The sequence below is a fragment of the Neophocaena asiaeorientalis genome, unplaced genomic scaffold (genome assembly GCF_003031525.2).
Source record: "Neophocaena asiaeorientalis asiaeorientalis breed wild unplaced genomic scaffold, Neophocaena_asiaeorientalis_V1.1 scaffold680, whole genome shotgun sequence".
Taxonomy (NCBI): Eukaryota; Metazoa; Chordata; class Mammalia; order Artiodactyla; family Phocoenidae; genus Neophocaena; species Neophocaena asiaeorientalis.
Genome location: NW_020171816.1, coordinates 977021 through 995638, shown reverse-complemented (window position 1 = coordinate 995638; position 18618 = coordinate 977021). Strand labels below are relative to the sequence as shown.

General features: G+C 41.2%; 1 protein-coding gene across 3 annotated transcripts in view; it reads right to left on the bottom strand.

The window, feature by feature from the left end:
- The window catches only part of QRICH1 (glutamine rich 1), a 50295-nt gene that overhangs the window by 25870 nt on the left and 5807 nt on the right, over positions 1–18618 (bottom strand). For all 3 annotated transcript variants that reach the window (XM_024737543.1, XM_024737558.1, XM_024737551.1), the window contains one exon: positions 12160–12489. In XM_024737543.1, coding sequence (XP_024593311.1) covers positions 12160–12468 — 309 coding nt within the window. In that variant the 5' untranslated portion in view covers positions 12469–12489. The remainder of the gene's footprint in view (positions 1–12159; positions 12490–18618) is intronic.

The window sequence follows — 18618 nt, the reverse complement described above, 5'->3', positions numbered from 1 at the left end:
TTTTTTTGCGGTACGCGGGCCTCTCACTGCTGTGGCCTCTCCCGCTGCGGAGCACAGGCTCCGGACACACAGGCTCAGCGGCTATGTCTCACGGGCCCAGCCGCTCCGCGGCATGCGGGATGCGGGATCCTCCCGGACCGGGGCACGAACCCGTGTCCCCTGCATCGGCAGGCGGACTCTCAACCACTGCGCCACCAGGGAAGCCCTACTGTATCTCTTTAAATTGACTTTTCTTAGAAACAATTTATCAATATTCAATCTTCCAAAAGAAATAAGTTAGCAAAAATACTAAGGAATCAGAACTGAAGGCATTTACCCCTCACTACAGAACAAACAGGTACAAATAATCTGATGCCACTTTATATCCAAAGTAGTTAGAAGTTAAAATTAGGGGAGTAAAAGTTAAAGCACTTTCTGTCATTTCCTTACCCATGTCAAGATATTGGATAAGGTATCAATTATGTGTTTATAACCTTTACCCATAAGGATAAGTCAATAAGAAATTAAACGTTATTTGTATTAACCTCCTTCATATTTTTTATTTATATAAAAACATAACTTTATCCGGTTAGATAATTACTGCATAGTCATAGTGAAAATCTGTAACCTTAGTGGAGTAAAAAAAAAAATTTTTTTTTTTTTTAAATTTTACTTGAACTTAGGAGGAAAGAAAATTAAAAGTGAATTGAAGGGGGCTTCCCTGGTGGCGCAGTGATTACAAATCCGCCTGACAATGCAGGGGACACGGGTTTGAGCCCTGGTCCAGGAAGATCCCACGTGCCGCAGAGCAACTAAGCCCATGTGCCACAACTACCAAGCCTGTGCTCTAGAGCCCACGTGCCAAGAGCCCGTGCTCGGCAACAAGAGAAGCCACCGCAATGAGAAGCCCACACACCGCAACGAACAGCTGCCCCCGCTCACCGCACCTACAGAAAGCCCGCATGCAGCAACGAAGACCCAACACAGACAAAAATAAATTAATTTTTTTAAAAAAGTGAATTGAAGGAATAGCTGAACTTTGAGTATTTCTTCACACTAAGAAAGCTCCTAGGGACTTCCCTGGTGGTGCAGTGGTTAATAATCCACTTGCCAATGCAGGGGACACGGGTTCGAGCCCTGGTCTGGGAAGATCCCACGTGCTACAGAGCAACTAAGCCCGTGCACCACAACTGCTGAGCCTGTGCTGTAGAGCCCGCAAGCCACAACTACTGAAGACTGTGTGCCAAAACTACAGAAGCTCGCGCGCCTACAGCCCGTGCTCCACAACAAGAGAAGCCTGCACACTGCAACAAAGAGCAGCCCCCTGCTCGCCACAACTAGAGAAAGCCTGTGCACAGCAATGAAAACCCAATGCAGCCATAAATAAATATATTAAAAAAAAAAAAAAAGGTCCTACAAGATTCCTCTTTTTAAAAAAAGAAAGAAAAGACAAAAATCTAAGAAAGGCATTCAGAGGTTGGTATTGTGCTTTATTAACTGTTTAATTTTCAAGGTTAAAATACCTAGGTAAATTGTCACAGAAAACAAACTGATAACTAAACAAAAAATTAAAGAAAAAAAGGCAGTTTGAAACTTAAGCCTAGATCTAAAAGGATTCTAAAGAAATACAAAAAGGAAAAAGATCATCCCAAAGACATGTATATGCTAGAAAAGTGATACATCAATGGAGGAGGGGGACATTTCTAGGGGAATGAATTTGGTTTCACTGTTTCCAAAAGCACTGTTTCTTACCTTCTATCAATCCCTCATAAATTACATTATATTTCAAGTTCCTTTCACATTTGAATCGTTACTTCTCATTCAGCTCTCCCCACCACCTTTTCCAGAGTTTTTTTGTTTTTCTTTTTGCGGTATGCAGGCCTCTCACTGTTGTGGCCTCTCCCGTTGCGGAGCACAGGCTCCGGACACGCAGACTCAGCGGCCATGGCTCACGGGCCCAGCCGCTCTGGGCATGTGGGATCTTCCCAGACCGGGGCACGAACCCGGGTCCCCTGCATCGGCAGGCGGACTCTCAACCACTGCGCCACCAGGGAAGCCCCCAGAGTTTTTAATTGCTTTTTTTTTCCCCCTGTTGATCAGAAGAGATATACTTTAAATAACTATACTTCTGCGTTCTTGATCACATAGTATGGACAGTGCTAATTACTTTCTTCTTGAGCATTCTGACTTCCTATTTCAACCTGGACAGACTGCATTCTGGGTCTTCTGTACAGACTGGGATTTTGATCTCAACTCTGAGCTGGTTCTGTTTCTTTTGTTCTCATGACTTCTTTCCTAGATTCTTTATTTGACTGAGTACATAAGTTTTTCAGAAAGTATGTCTGAATGTGGTCCACAGCTCAGCAGCATCAGCATCAACCTGGAATTTGTTAAAAATGCACATTCTCTGGAAACGAAAAGACTGTTGAAGAGATATCTGCAGCCCCATATTCAAAGCAGCATTATTTACAATGGCCAAGACATGGGAACAATCTAAGCGTCCATCAATGGATGAATGGATAAAGAAGTTCTGGAATATATATATATACCATGGATATTATTCAGCCATAAAAAGGGAGGAAATTCTGCCCTTTGTGACAACGTGGATGGATGCTGAGGGCATTATGCTAAGTGAAATAAATCAGACAGAGAAAGACAAGTACCACATGATCTCGTTTACAATATATGTAAAATGTAAAAAACAAACAAAACCCCAACCAAACTCAGAAAAAGAGATCAGATTTGTGGCTACAAGAGGCAGGGGGCAGAGGGAGGAACTGGATGAAGGTGGTCAAAAGGTACACATTTCCAGTCATAAGATAACTAAGTACTAGGGATATAAAGCACAACATGATAACTATAGTTAAGATTGCTATACAGTGAACATGAAAGTTAAGAGAGTAAATCCTTGGGCTTCCTTGGTGGCGCAGTGGTTGAGAGTCTGCCTGCCAATGCAGGGGACACGGGTTTGAGCCCTGGTCTGGGAAGATCCCACATGCTGCGGAGCAACTGGGCCCGTGAGCCACAACTACTGAGCCTGCACGTCTGGAGCCTGTGCTCCGCAGCAGGAGGGGCCACAGCAGTGAGAGGCCCGCGTACCAACAACAACAAAAAAAATGCTCTTCTGAAAGTGGTAAAATCTTTATCCAACTATCAAACATTTACCAAACTCTTATTATAAAAATGAATGTAGGTATGGTGAGGGAAGAGATTTAAATGTGGGTAGAAGACTGGATGTGTCCACTGACAGATAAATGGATAAAAAAGATGTGGTGTATATACACACATACACACACACACACACACACACACACACACACACACACAAATGGAATACTACTCAGCCATTAAAAAGAATGAAATAATACCATTTGCAGCAACATGGATGGACCTAGAGACTATCATACTAAGGGAAGTAAATCAAGAAAGAGGAAGACAAATACAATATATAGCACTTATATGTGGAATCTAAAGTATGACACAAATGAACTTATCTACAAAACAGAAACAGACTCACAGACATAGAGAACAGACTGTGGCTGCCAAGGGAGAGGAGGGGGTGGGAGAGGGAAGTATTGGGAGTTTGGGATTAGCAGATATAAACTATTATATATAGGGCCGGTAAACAACAAGGTCCTACTGTACAGCACAGGGAACTATATTCAATATTCTGTGACAAACCATAATGGAAAAAAATACGGGAACTTCCCTGGTGGTGCAGTGGTTAAGAATCCGCCTGCCGGGCTTCCCTGGTGGCGCAGTGGTTGAGAGTCTGCCTGCCGATGCAGGGGACACGGGTTCGTGCCCCGGTCCGGGAAGATCCCACATGCCGCGAAGCGGCTGGGCCCGTGAGCCATGGCGTCCATGCCCACGCGACTAGAGCCCATGCTCTGCAACAAGAGAAGCCACCAGAATGAGAAACCTGTGCAACGAAGAGTAGCCCCTGCTCACCGTAACTAGAGAAAGCCAGCACAGGGCAACGAAGACCCAACGCAGCCAAAGGAAAAAGAATATGAAAAAGAATATATATATGTATAACTGAGTTACTCTGCTGTATAGCAGAAATTAACACACTGTAAATTAACTATACTTCAATAAAATTATAAAAAGAAAAAAAAAAAAAAGACTGGACATGAAGGGCCAGAAAAGGCGGCAATAAACAGTCTACCAATCTGAAGTGATGATCAGGACCCCAATCAGCCCACAAAGTGCCAGTGAGAGAACAGCTGATTTCAGTCCTGTTTTTGGCTGCAAACCCTTGTTTGCAGAATACACCACATTATGACTTCTGCCTCCCCAAGGCAGAAGCTGGAATCACTGTCCCAACCTCTCCTGCAGCTAGAGTGCAGGCATGTGACCAAGGCTTCCCAAATTAGACACACTGCATGAAATCTGGACTCAAAATGGAGCAACATGAGGCAGCAGGAACCACAACCTCCATTTTCTGGTGAGAGTGGAAGATTGCGGCAGAAATGGAACAGGATGGCATAAATCCCATTGAGAGACTATGGCAGGACAAGCACCTGTGCCCAGGGGTGTGGCTGAAGGTCTTTGCCAAGGCAGGCTAGCAATGTGACCTGAGTCCTGTTCCTGGCTGTGCAGCCTCCAAGACACATTCTCTAAAACCCAAAACTCAGATGGATACAAAAGATATCAAAACAAGTTGAAAACTTTAAAATAGTATTTACCTTGGGAGAGAAAGCTATACAGAGGGATATTAGGGATCTGAACTGCATCTGTAACATTACGTTTTTAAAAAAAAAAAGCAAAAATGGCAAACTGCCCACACAGTAGGAATACTTGTTCTAAATATTTGTCTGGATACTTACTTTTCAAATGTTTGAAAAGCAAATGGGGCCCTAGGTATGAATGGCACTAATGAGGAGAAGGAGAGGAAGAAGAAAACAACAGTGGCTATCATTTATTTATTGAGGGCTTACTACGTGCCAGGCTGTGTACTTAGGACTTAGCATTTTATGGAATCCTCAAAGTAACTACAACATAAATTCTTTTATTTCCATGACGTAGATAAGGAAACGGACTCAAAGTGGTTAAGTCACTTGTCTATAACGATATATCTAAAGAATCAGAGGCAGATCAAACTCATGTTTGTCTAAGGGCAGTCTGGCTCTTGATTACCTCCTTCCTCACTCTCACCAATTCTACACTGAGGTGAGAGGTTAGGGAGTGACTGCCCCAGCACAGAGGGAACGTGCAACAGCAAAAAGAGGAAGAGGGACAGAAGTTGGGATGACAAATGAGGAAGAATTGTACTTTGATCCACTGAAGGCTTGAGACCTTTACCTCTAGCAACAAAAGAATCAAGTGCTGAGAAATCTCCTTCCCCAAAGCATCCTTCACTTTGCTAAGTGCAGGACCAGGATGACGAACCAGCCTTGTAAGAAGCCTCAGTTCCTGCCTTATAGAAGTACAGAGAAGAAGCAAGAAATTCTATGGGTGCTAAGTGAAACCGGACTCCTAGAATTCACCATCAGAGGGTCTTCTCTCTGGCATACACATTTAACTCCATGTGGATGCTTTAGGAAGTACCCAACTCAAGAGGGCTCTTGAAAGTGAAGTTCCAAATGAACCACCTTCACCTAGCTCAGGCAGACCTATCAACAACAGGAAACTTAGGCCTTCCTGGTATTGTACAAACTGTGAAGGTATTTACATGACAGCTCTTCCTTTTGCCTTAAGAAAGTGCCTCCCTATCTTAAATAAACATATGCTACTGTGATACTGTAATATAATTTTTGGTCTTTTCTCTGATTCTTGATCTGAGCTCTTAAGACCTTTGTAATTTCCTAAGTGCTAATATAAATGCTAGGACCATATTATTTTCTAATGAGGCAACTTTGGTGGGCTCCTGGATGAGGGCTGGTCACCTCAAAGACGAAGCCATAATAAGAAACTTGGTACTTTCAGCCCCACCCTCCATTCTCTGGAGAGGGAAGAAGGGCTAGAAATTGAGTTACTAATCAATCATACCTATATGATGTAGCCTCCATAAAAATCTCGAAAGTTTGGGGTTTAGGGAGTTCCTGGGTTGGTGAACACATTCACGTGCTGGGAGGGTGGTACACCCCAACTCCATGAGGACAGAGGCTACTGTGTTCACGACCCTTCAGAACCTCGCCCCATGTATCTCTTCGGTTGTTCAACCGTATCCTTTATCATTTCCTTAATTATATAATAAACTGGTAAATGTGTTTCCCTGAGTTCTGTGAGCTTTTCTGACAAATCATCAAACCCAGGGAGGGGTAGGGAGAACCACAATTTATAGCCAGTTAGTCAGAAGTACAGGTGAGATAACCTGGGACTTGCAACTAGTGTCGGAAGTGGGGGGCAGTCTTGTGAAACTGATCCCTTAACTTGCGGGGATCTGACACTAACTCCAAGCAGATAGTGTTAGAACTGAATTGAATTATAGGCCAGCCAGCTGGTGTGAAGAATTGGTCATTGTGGGGGAAAAACCACACATTTGGGGGCCAAAAGTGTGAGTGTGGTAGTAACAGAGAGTAAACGGACACAGTGAGTTTTATTCAGACAGCTACTCTAACTTTTGACACAGACCTTTGTCTCCCATCAATTCACTAACATTGTTCTAAGGAAATTATTACTTTGTCAAATCTAACAAGCTATGTGGCTGCTTCTAAGCTGGAAAGATGAGAAATTCTTGGGGACAGAACAAACTCTCTGGGATGGCGACAGATGGTTTTAAAAAAGCAATCTAATTTTACCGCAATTTTTTGAAAAAGCAACTTAGAAAACTCTCTGCCTTCAAGGTAATAAATTGTTTTGAAATTTCAAATAACATTAATATAGGCATAATTTTACATTCTTATCAAAAGGGTTAGGTTGAGAAGCAATACTATGAGCCAAAGAGCCTTTTAACATTTGAATTGAGAAGGCAGGTCTGTTCAGCTCCATATTTCAGTGTACACGTCACCTCTCTAGTCTCATCCTTTCACTCAGTGCACTCTAGTTACACAGCCATTCTGCCGTTTTTCAAATAAGCAGCTCCCACCTTAGGGCTTTCTGATTTGGAATGCTCTTTCCTCAGATAACCATATGGCTCATTCACCAGCTCTCTTTGGTCTTAACTCAAAAGTCACCAGCATATTAAGGCTTACCCTGGCCACCCCCATCTGCTTTGTTTTTCTCCTTTGCATTTATCACTATATAACAAGATTTTTAAAAATCTTATATATCATCTAACCCCTCCCAGCTATAATGTATGTTCCACAAGGTCAGGGAGCTTTCTGTCTTGTTCAATGCTGTACCTAAACATCTAGCAAAGGGCTTCATACATAAACACAAACATATGGAGATGTCTGGGACAGGGGAAAAAAAGGTTAAGAATCATTGTCCTGTACAAGTTCAAAGCAAAATATTCCCAAGCAACACTTTTTTTTTTTATTACAAAAGTAGTTCATGTTTAATAAAAAAAAAAAATTCAAGCACTTCTCCTTAGTACCCCACTACGCCGCCCAATTACTGTTTTCGGCTTTATTACTACTATTTAAGGACCACTACATTCTACATATGTTAAAAGCCAGTGATACTAAACTGGTTTTGACACTCTATAATCTGTTAAACATCCTGCTCTGTCAATACACACAGATCTACCTCATTCTTCTGGCTGCACAGGACAACATACTACAGTTGTATCATTATTTGCCATTTCCCTTACTGAAAGACTGACTTGTTTCCAGTGTCACTACTATAAGCAACGTGGCAGTGAATATCCTTATATACACATTTATCTGTGAACACAAATGCAAGGCCAAAGGTATGCACATTTAAACATTCGACAAGTACTGCCAAATTCAATCTCAAGAAAATCACACTAATTTATCCTCTTATACGCTTGCTACCCTGGGTGAAATCTTTATAACTGTCTTCCTACCTAATAAATAAAACATATTTCATTTTAAAAACTTACACTTCCATAATCACCAGAAGCATGAAGCATCTTTTGACATACTTACTAGCACAATCTGTATTTCCTCCCCCATGAACTATCTATTTATATCCTTTGTTCATTTTTCCACTAGATCATTTTTTTTCCTATTTTTTAAGTTCCTTGTGTATTAGAAACACTAGTTAGGAGCACAGGCTCGAGTTAAGACAGCTTGGGTGCAAACGCTAGCTATCAGAAGATGAGTTAACCTCCCTATACCTCACGTGCTATTTTTAGTTTCAAAAATTATACCTTTAAGGACCTCCCTGGTGGCACAGTGGTTAAGAATCCGTCTGCCAACGCAGGGGACACGGGTTCGATCCCTGGTCCGGGAAGATCCCACATGCCCATGCGCCACAACTATTGAGCCTGTGCTCTAGAGCCCGCGCACCATAACTACTGAAGCCTGCATGCCCCACAGCCCGTGCTCCACAAGACAAGTCACCGCAATGAGAAGCCCGCGCACTGCAATGAACAGTAGCCCTCACTCACCGCAACTAGAGAAAGCCCACGCACAGCAAGGAAGACCCAATGCAGCCAAAAATAAATAAATAAAATTAAAAACAAAATTATACCTTTAAAGAAAGAATATACAGACCTATAAAACAGATCAAGAAACGTGTATAAAATAATTGTAACTGCTAGGCCCATATTTTCTGTCACTCAGAAAATGGTTTTCCGAAGTCTTATATAAAGTTGTATCTTTAGCCATATATTTATTGATATTGTCTGGCTTATGGTTTTTTTTTAAAACAAGTTTTTACTGTATTTAAGACACTTAGGTTTTTGTTTTTGGCCACGCTGCGCAACTTGCAGGATCCCCACCAGGGACCGAATCTGCACTGGAAGCGCCAAGTCCGAATCACTGGACTGCCAGGGAATTTCCTGGCTTATGATTTTGATAGCTTTAGATTTATTAACATTGTCAACTTTCATGTAATATTAATAACAACTTAAAATCTTTATTTAAATTAAATCTACAAAGCCAACTTTTAGAAAAATTAAATTCCATTTGGCTTAAGCCAGTTATTATGAAAATATATTTGTCTTAAAATTTTTTTTAATTTATGAAACGGAAAGAAAAATTAGTCTCAGGAAAGGTAAGCTAGGCTTAACTAACCTTTGGTCCAAGAATGCTTGGCTAAAAGGTCTTTTTTTTTTTTTCCAGCCACGCTACGCAGCTTGTGGGAGCTTAGTCTCCCGACTAGGGATCAAACCTGGGCCCTTGGCAGTGAAAGTGTGGAGTCCTAACCACTGGACCGCCAGGGAATTCCCTAAAAGGTCATTTTTAATTTTAAATAAAGGGGATAAAAACTACTCTTGCACATATCATATACCACAAACCATATCTCGGCAACTTGTACGGTAGAAATTTGTGGTAAGATTTTTTAGAACTATTGAATAAAGCAAAAAAAAACCCCTCAACTAGGAAATTTTTTTTTAAAGGAAAAAAATGAGGTTTCCTCTACCTACACAAATAACTTGAATTAAAATTGATAACCTGTGTGGGAAAGGGAACCACACATAAAAAGTAGCCTATTCCCTGGTGGCGCAGTGGTTGAGTCCACCTGCCGACGCAGGGGACGCGGGTTCGTGCCCCGGTCTGGGAAGATCCCACGTGCCGCGGAGCGGCTGGGCCCATGAGCCATGGCCGCTGAGCCTGTGCGTCCGGAGCCTGTGCTCCGCAATGGGAGAGGCCACAACAGTGAGAGGCCCGTGTACCGCAAAAGCAAAAAAACAAAAAAAAACAACAAAAAAAGTAGCCTAACAGGTTGGCTAAAATGTAGACCCATAGAAAAAAAATATGATTCTTACCAAAAGAGCACTGATAATTATTATTGAATTATTATATCACTTGCTGATCAAGCTAACATTCCATGGGCTGTAAATACAGTAATTTTTATGCAGGGGTCACCTGAGACCTGAAAATAGTTCAAAGATTCTTTCAGGGTAAAAAAAGATTGGGAAAAGCTGTCTCAGAGTTTACTTCTTTCCTTAGGAAGGCTTTCCACAACGTAAAATTACAAAAATTTTCTATACTGCCTTTTCATAGTTCATTGTTTTCTTGTTATCTGACCTTTAACCCATCTGGACCTTATCTGTATTATGAGAGGTATCTATTTCCAAAAGAGAAGGAGACTGCCTTACTGCACTAATGGAATACATCCTTTCCTCACTGATCAGCAGAGCCACTTTCATCCTATACCTGGTATCTACTCATAATATATGCAGACACATGAGTGTGTATATGTTTTAAAGTCCTTGGTCAACTCCCAACACATGGGTCCCCAGAGGAGCCTTCTACTCTTTGTATTCTTTACTTCTCGGATTAGGGGACCCTGAGAACTGCTCCACCTTTCGTAAAAGTTTCTCTCTTAGAGGAATTCCTCTATCACCTGATTCTGTTTGCTTTCTCTCTTGCAACAATTCCTCAGATTTACTGGGTTCAAAAAAAAAATCATTCCCTATTTATTATTTTTAGTGAAGTTTAGTTGCTGTACAATTTTATAAGTTACAGGTGTACAATATAGTGATTCACAATTTTTTTTTTTTTTTTGCGGTACACGGGCCTCTCACTGTTGTGGCCTCTTCCGTTGGGGCCTCTCCCGTTGCGGGCTTCCCCACCAGGAAGCCCCATGATTCACAATTTTTAAAGGTTAAGATTTAGTGGTTTTTTGATGGCATTTTTTTTTTTTCCCAGCACTGCTAGAAAAAAAATTTTTTTAAGTATCTTTTCAGTCACTGAGGATGGGAAAATATGTGTTCTTATGAGTCCACCATATTGAACCTATATCATGGATTTATTATTTTATTTTTTCTTCCATTTACAAGGGGTTTGGGAAAAATGATGATACTAATAGGTGATCTCAATTAGCTATCTTAAACGTAAAGTCTCAAAAAAACACTTTAAACTCAAATCCCAAACTAGTTTAATCTTACGAAAAAGAAGATCCAAGCAGTAAAAAACAGAAATTTTTCTTCAACTAAAAAGTCAGGCCTTCTCTTTGTACCTTTCCTGTACCCCTCCTTCCTTATAGAGACTGTAATAAACAACTGCATCCCTCCATGTGCCAGATGCTTTCTTGTTATCTCATTCAGTCTCACTAAATTGTATTATCCCTACTAACAGATGAAAAAACTAGCACTAAAAAGATTAAGAAAATATCAAGAAATAAGACGTCAGGTCAAGTTTAAACCCAGGGGGCTTCCCTGGTGGCGCAGTGGTTAAGAGTCCGCCTGCCGATGCAGGGGACACAGGTTCGTGCCCCAGTCCGGGAAGATCCCACATGCCATGGAGCTGCTAGGCCTGTGAGCCATGGCCGCTGAGCCTGCGTGTCCAGAGCCTGTGCTCCTCAACGGGAGAGGCCATAACGGTGAGAGGCCCGCGTGCCGAAAAAAAAAAAAAAAAAAAAAAATTAAACCCAGGAATGCAACTCCAAAGCCCAGGTCCTTCCAATATACTCACCTACACTGCTAAGGGGCAAAACCTTCTACCTCACCAAACGTACCTCTTCACACTCTTGCCTCTCCATCATGTTCTACTCCCTTTCCTATTCTCTTGGTGGAAGTCATGGAGGGCAAAGTGAAATGCAACCACAAGAGACAGTAGCAAGACAGCAGTTTTCCCTAAAGAGGAAAACTTACCTTCTCGGCAAATGTATTAAGTTTCTCCTCTTTCAGTAAGCATATTATCAATTAGCATTATTTCTTGAGGCTTATAAATATCAAATGAAGGCCTAGAAATTTACAGGTGACATTGAGTCATGGAACCATACAACTACATGAATAAGAGCCTTTCCATTTAAATAAAAAGTTCCAAATATCATGCTTTTAGTAATGAGGTAAGATTAGCCCTCCTATGTTCTTGATCTGTTCAGGGTGACACAGACAGAAGGGGAGCTTCAGTCACACACAGTGTGACACATCCAAATCCAGTCCCAAAAGACCTCTTAATTTCTATACTGTTCAGTTCTCCAAAGCAAATGGCAAGTATCTGTAGCCTCTTAAGTTTACAGTAGTTGCAAATATTTTTAGTCTATGTTAACTATGAAAGCCCTTGTGTAAGATAAAATGTTTCAAAAAAAACCAGAATACTCCCCTTGGTGAAAATAATCTCTGACATCTGTATATAGACGTGATGCTCTACTAACCAAAACCCTGATGGCAAATAAAGTCTATTCAATAGGATGCACCAACATTTATCTCTCTTTTACCTGAACCTGCTGTGGCTGTTGAACCTGGATCTGCTGTTCTTGCTGGGTTTGTGGCTGAACACTGGTGGTGACTGGACAGGCAAGTTCAAGCAAAGACCCGGCCACTTCGGTGCTGTCTGTGTAAATGCAGTTCCCACCCTGTTGGTACACCATGGTAGTGGTGGCCGTCTGCTGGAACTCCTGAAGAGCTTCTGGCCCCTTAGAGGCTAGCGAGTCCAGAAATTCCTTCATCCTGTGTTGCGGGACAGACCGCGCCTTCACTCGGATGTACTCTTCAAAGGAGATGGTGTTCTCCAGAGAATTATTCATATTGCAGAGTCCTTAGGGTTCCTAGAAATAAAATAAATGGACAGAAGTCAAAACTATGCCACTGTTTTAACATACTGAAATGCACAGAGCAATCACTCTTGCATCAGTGTGGAATATTCAGGGCAGCTGTATACATCTGGAATCCAAAGTAAGATTTTATTAAATAACCTTATTTTTTTTTCAGTTAATGGCATCTGAAAATTGTTTCCATAAACATTTCTTAAATCAAACTATCACACTGAAAACAAAAAACAAAAGCATGTGTCACAGTACTGGATGAAACGGGCTGCAAATACACTCTCCACCCAGCACTAGGCCAATCCCATCTTCTCTGCAGAGCCAAGCACTGGACAATAAAAGTCACATGCAACACTGCTCTGTGACCATCAGAGAGGACTACCAAGGAAGGTAGGAGCCAGGATTCCTACCAACATGCTCTATTTCCACTGCCAACTATGTTTTACAGTGAAGGGACACGTATGCCATCTAGCTGTGGCAAGATCCTGGAGACAAGGGATGTGTTCATTTCCAACCAGAAACACCAAAAATCCCATTTGCTATATACTGCTCACATTCTTTTGCTGCATAGCTTACTGGTTAAAAGCATGGATTTTGGAGCCAGGCTTCCTGGGTTTAAAACCCAGCTCGAGGGCTTCCCTGGTGGCACAGCGGTTAAGAATCTGCCTGCCAATGCAGGAGACACAGGTTCGAGCCCTGGTCTGGGAAGATCCCACATACCGCAGAGCAACTAAACCTGTGCGCCACAGCTGCTGAGCCTGCACTCTGGAGCCCGTGAGCCACAACTACTGAAGCCCACGTGCCACAACTACTGAGGCCCGCGCACCTGGAGCATGTGCTCTGCAACAAGGGAAGCCACCGCAATGAGAAGCCCGCGCACCACAACAAAGAGTAGCCCTCACTTGCCGCAACTAGAGAAAGCCGGCACGCAGCAACGAAGACCCAACGCAGCCAAAAATAAAAATAAATAAAATAAATTTATTTAAACAAAGAAAAACCCAGCTGGAACTCTCCTTTGCTGTGTTACCCTGGACAAGTCAGTTAACTTTAGTTTTGTCTATAAAATAGGAATTAAAATAGCATTTACGTCAAAAAGTTGACTTGAGAATTAAATATATGTAAAGCACTTAGAAAAGTACCTGACGTATATACAGTGCCACATAATTATTAACTAATTCTATTAAAGGTAAGTGGGGGGAGAAAATTGAATAGTACCTTAAATAACTAGGTCACTTCAAAAATCAATTCTGCAAGTTTTTCATCAGGGTATTTACCTTAAGAATTAATCTGGGGACTTCCCTGGTGGCGCAGTAGTTAAGGATCCTCCTGCTAATGCAGGGGACAGGGGTTCGAGCCCTGGTCCGGGAAGATCCCACATGCCTTGGAGCAAATAAGCCCATGCGCCACAACTACTGAGCCTGTGCTCTAGAGCCTGAGAGCTACAACTACTGAGCCCACGTGCTGCAACTACTGAAGCCCCTGTGCCTAGAGCCCGTGCTCCGCAACAAGAGAAGCCATCGCAATGAGAAGCCCGCGCACCGCAACAAAGAATAGCCCCCGCAACTAGAGAAAGCCCACTCGCAGCAATGAAGACGCAACGCGGCCGAAAAAAGATAAATAAAATAAAAAATTTTTAAAAAAAGAATTAATCTGCAAGGGTGGATAGTAGCTCTCAATCACCTGGGAGACAACCATGCGATCTATCCATGAACTGCTGAGTGCCCTGTCACTGCTGCTTTCATACCATACTCTCTTGACCAGTACCACCTCCAGGACAAAAGCAATGGCAGGATATGAAAGTAACACAAACCAAGTGAAACTCTTTGCCAAAAAAAGACTCTCAGTCAATCTCAAATGTCTAGAAAAGTGATTTGTTTCCTTGAGCCATCTGACTAGAAATAGAAATATCAGTCTCTCTTTCACTGCCCAGATGTTGTCTTCTGTTAACAGATATAAGGTGTGTGTGTAATCATATATCTTCCACCTGGCTCTAAACTCTAGTAGACAGGACTGTGTCCTGGTCCTCTCTGAATGGCTGATACATGTAGGTACTTTGTATATATCTGTTGCACTTGGAATTCAATGTGGAACAAAAAGGATTATGACTCTGTTCCTGTAACATCTATAACTTACAACCATAAAATGTTATGCTTTTCCCTCGTAAATGGTTAATCTATACCTTGGGGGGAAAAAAGCCCTATATATCCAGGGCAAGAGACTAAAGGAAAAATATGAACCTTACTGCTATTAATTTACTGACACCGGCAATATTTCTGTGGCAGGCTGTTTAAGTATAGTAATACAAATTATATTCAGGTACTTTCAAAGAGAATAGACCCAGCAATAAACCTTTTATTATGATGCCCATAATACACTGTAAATATATTTCTCCATAAATAAAGAATACTACATATACCTTATCCTGTCTAAAATGCCTAGACCACTACTCTCGGGAAAGCCTCCACCTCTTAGGAAACCCCCAAGCACCAAGAGGGTACAGAGAACGGCAAGTACAGGTCAGGGGAGTGAGTGCAAGGTGAAGCTGCTGCTGATGGCCTCTTGTCTTTGGAAATTTAACACTTGTTTGTCCCTTTGTCACCTCTCTTCTAACCATCTCCCTTGCCCAGTTCTCCCTTCTCTCTGTTGCAGAGGCTCTCAGTTATCTTTCTCAGGACAGAAAATTAGAAGGCCTTCTATGAGACTTCAAGATTAAGCTATCAATGATATCCATGGCACATAGAGGAGGAGGAGCATCAAGGACAAGCACTTCATACTCAGAGCAGGCCACTCCAGCATAGGTGACCCACAAACAGTCACTAACCACATTGGCACAGAATGTGTCAAAGCTTCCCTCTGATAACAACATCACAATTGAAATTTCCCTCTTAAGGAAGCATCTCTCATAATATAGACCCACTAATAATACAAAGTTCACAATATGTGATTCTAATATCCAATTACATGCACCCTTCTGCTCATAAGGGACAAAGGAGAGATTGTGTGAACAACCATTAACCAGTTCTCTACCACGTTGGCACATATTTCAGTTTTTCACCTCCATTATAGAAGAACAGCCGAGGGCACCTGAAATTTACACTTCCCCAAATTAATTTTCTTCAATAATTAGTTGCATTCATGTAAAATACTTAGAGATTGCTTGAATTTTGTCTGTGCTAGAATCGTAGCTACTGTATCAAAGCAATTTTTTAAAAAGTATAGAGGATCATGCAAATCATGCAAAAAAAAAAAACCAAAAAACTTTTTCTGCTTTAAATCTGGGAGAAGATAAATGTGACCAAGCACAAATACAAAGAAACACTGAAAGTTAAGTTTACAGAACCAGAAAACCTTCACACAAATATTGCTCGGTAAAGGCAGTCCACAGAAGCTTCCTAGTGACCTTATTTCCCTTCACTCTTTTAAGTTTCAGTAATCAAGGAGGCTTAAGCCTCATCTGAAGTCTGATATTAAGTACAAAGCAGGATTATACCAATTTTTCTTCCTAGAAACAAGCTTTCTTCAGTTTTCAGTGTAGAATTCCACCTAGTTTTTTTGGGGGGGAGCGGTCGTCTTTGTTTTTTTTGGTGGGGAGGGTAAAAGTAACACATCTACTTTCTTAGAAAAACTGTTCAAATAATATAGCAAGGTATAAAATGAAAAGTAAAAACAGCTAAGTAGGGGCTTCCCTGGTGGCGCAGTGGTTAAGGATCTGCCTGCCAGTGCAAGGGACACATTTTCGAGCCCTGGCCCGGGAAGATCCCACATGCCGTGGAGCAACTAAGCCCGTGCGCCACAACTACTGAGTCTGAGCTCTAGAGCCCGCAAGCCACAACTACTGAGCCCACGTGCCACAACTACTGAAACTGCGCACCTAGAGCCCATGCTCCACAACAAGACAAGACACAACAATGAGAAGCCCACGCACCGCAACGAAGAGTAGCCCCCGCTCACCGCAACTAGAGAAAGCCTGTGCACAGCAACAAAGACCCAACACAGCCAAAAATAAATTAATTAATTAACAAAACAAAACAGCTAAGTATGCTGTGACCTCTTAGTTCTTTTTTTTTTTTTTAAGGAAGGAGGGGGTTTTATAAGTGGCCAAAAATTGTGAAAGACTGCAAGACAACTCTCACTTTTTTCTTATAGCACAGTTCAGAATGTTAATGCTTAAATTAAATGTTAAATGTTTAAAATTCCTCTCTAAAATTTTAAACCACTTTCTCCAAATTAAGAACGTAAGTGAACCATAGAGGGAAAATCCTGCTCTATTAAAAGAAGGTTTCATATGTTCTAACAGAAAAAACACAATTTAATTGACTTTTAAAAATCTACCTAAATATTTCAAAGTAACTGTTTATGCTTCCCTGAATTAACTAACTCCCAGTTTTAAGTACTACTTTTATTTTTTTAAAACATCTTTATTGGAGTATAATTGCTTTACAATGGTGTGTTAGTTTCTGCTTTATAACAAAGTGAATCAGTTATACATATACATATGTCCCCACATCTCTTCCCTCTTGCATCTCCCTCCCTCCCACCCTCCCTATCCCACCCCTCTAGGTGGTCACAAAGCACCTAGCTAATCCTCCCTGTGCTAAGCGGCTGCTTCCCACTAGCTATCTATTTTACGTTTGGTAGTGTATATATGTTGTCCATGCCACTCTCTCACTTTGTCCCAGCTTACCCTTTCCCCTCCCTGTATCCTCAAGTCCATTCTCTAGTAGGTCTGTCTGCACCTTTATTCCCGTCTTACCCCTAGGTTCTTCTGACCATTTTTTTTTCTTTTTTTTTAGATTCCATATATATGTGTTAGCATACAGTATTTGTTTTTCTCTTTCTGATCTACCAATTTTAAATATTGGTCTATCCTCTAGGAAAGGTGTTAGGGCATTTAAATCGCCTTCCTCTCACTAAACCCTGCCAATCATATTTTAATTTTTGTCATGATCAGTTTCATAGCTTTAAACCTCTAGTTGTAGGCACACTAATTTTATAGTATCTCTGGACTTCCCACCATGTAAGATAAGGAAATTAAAGTTCCATGCCCTCTATTTTTGACAAGCATTTAGCTAAGTGAGTATAGCTTCTGTTTAATCAATCTTTTAGTTTTAACAACACAGCATTTCATACCAAATCAAACTCAGAACTTTTTAAAATCAAGGTTCCAGGACTTCCCTGGTGAGTCCAGTGGGTAAGACTCCGCGCTCCCAATGCAGGGGGCCGGTGATCGACCCGGGGTCGGGGAACTAGATCACACATGCATGCCGCAACTAAACAACAAAGAGTCCGCGTGCTGCAACTAAGACCTGGCGCAGCCAAAAAGAAAAATAATCTTTAAAAAAATCAAGGTTCCAAAGATGATAAAAACAATTCTGCTCCAAATAAATCCTACCTGTCAGTACTTCTAGAATACTACATTCAAAACAGTCACTACAAGAATAGTCCAAATATAAATTTATTTCCTGAGCAGAATGGCAAATAAGATGGATATTCAGTTCTCAGAAAGAATGGAATAAAAGCTTGGAAAAGTATCTGCTATAAAGCCCCAAAGTTCATTCTTTAAGTTTTCATCAAAAAAAGAAAAGACCACACACCTTTAAGTAGGGAAAATTCTATAAAACTTAGAAAACATTGATAAAGGTTCATACACAGGTTCACTATATTCTCCTCTGTTCTTATGAAAATATTTGAAATATTCTATGACAAAATCACCTTTTGGTTTATAGCTAGCCATGTATTTTAAGTAGTTGAGACTCCAAAGTTATAAAACCTTCTGCAGTGCTCCAACCTTACAGTCTACTGTTGGCTCTAAGCAGAAGCTACTACTACCCAATTCCCATTGCTTTTTCCTTTCACTAAGCCCCCAAGAGGTTCTTCACTGACTGTACAAGTCCACAGAATCATCTGAAAACCACTAAATCAGAGGAAGCTAAATATTAACAAATAATGAATTCAATGGAGAACTTAAAAAATATATAACAGAAAAGGCCAATTTGAAAGAATATTCCAATCTGCTCATTTATACACAAGGCTTCATTTCTTGTTCTTTTAACCTGCTCACTTGGCAGTATCTACCAGACTGACACATCCCAATAATGAAAGCACACTAAGTCAGCATTTTACTTGACACAA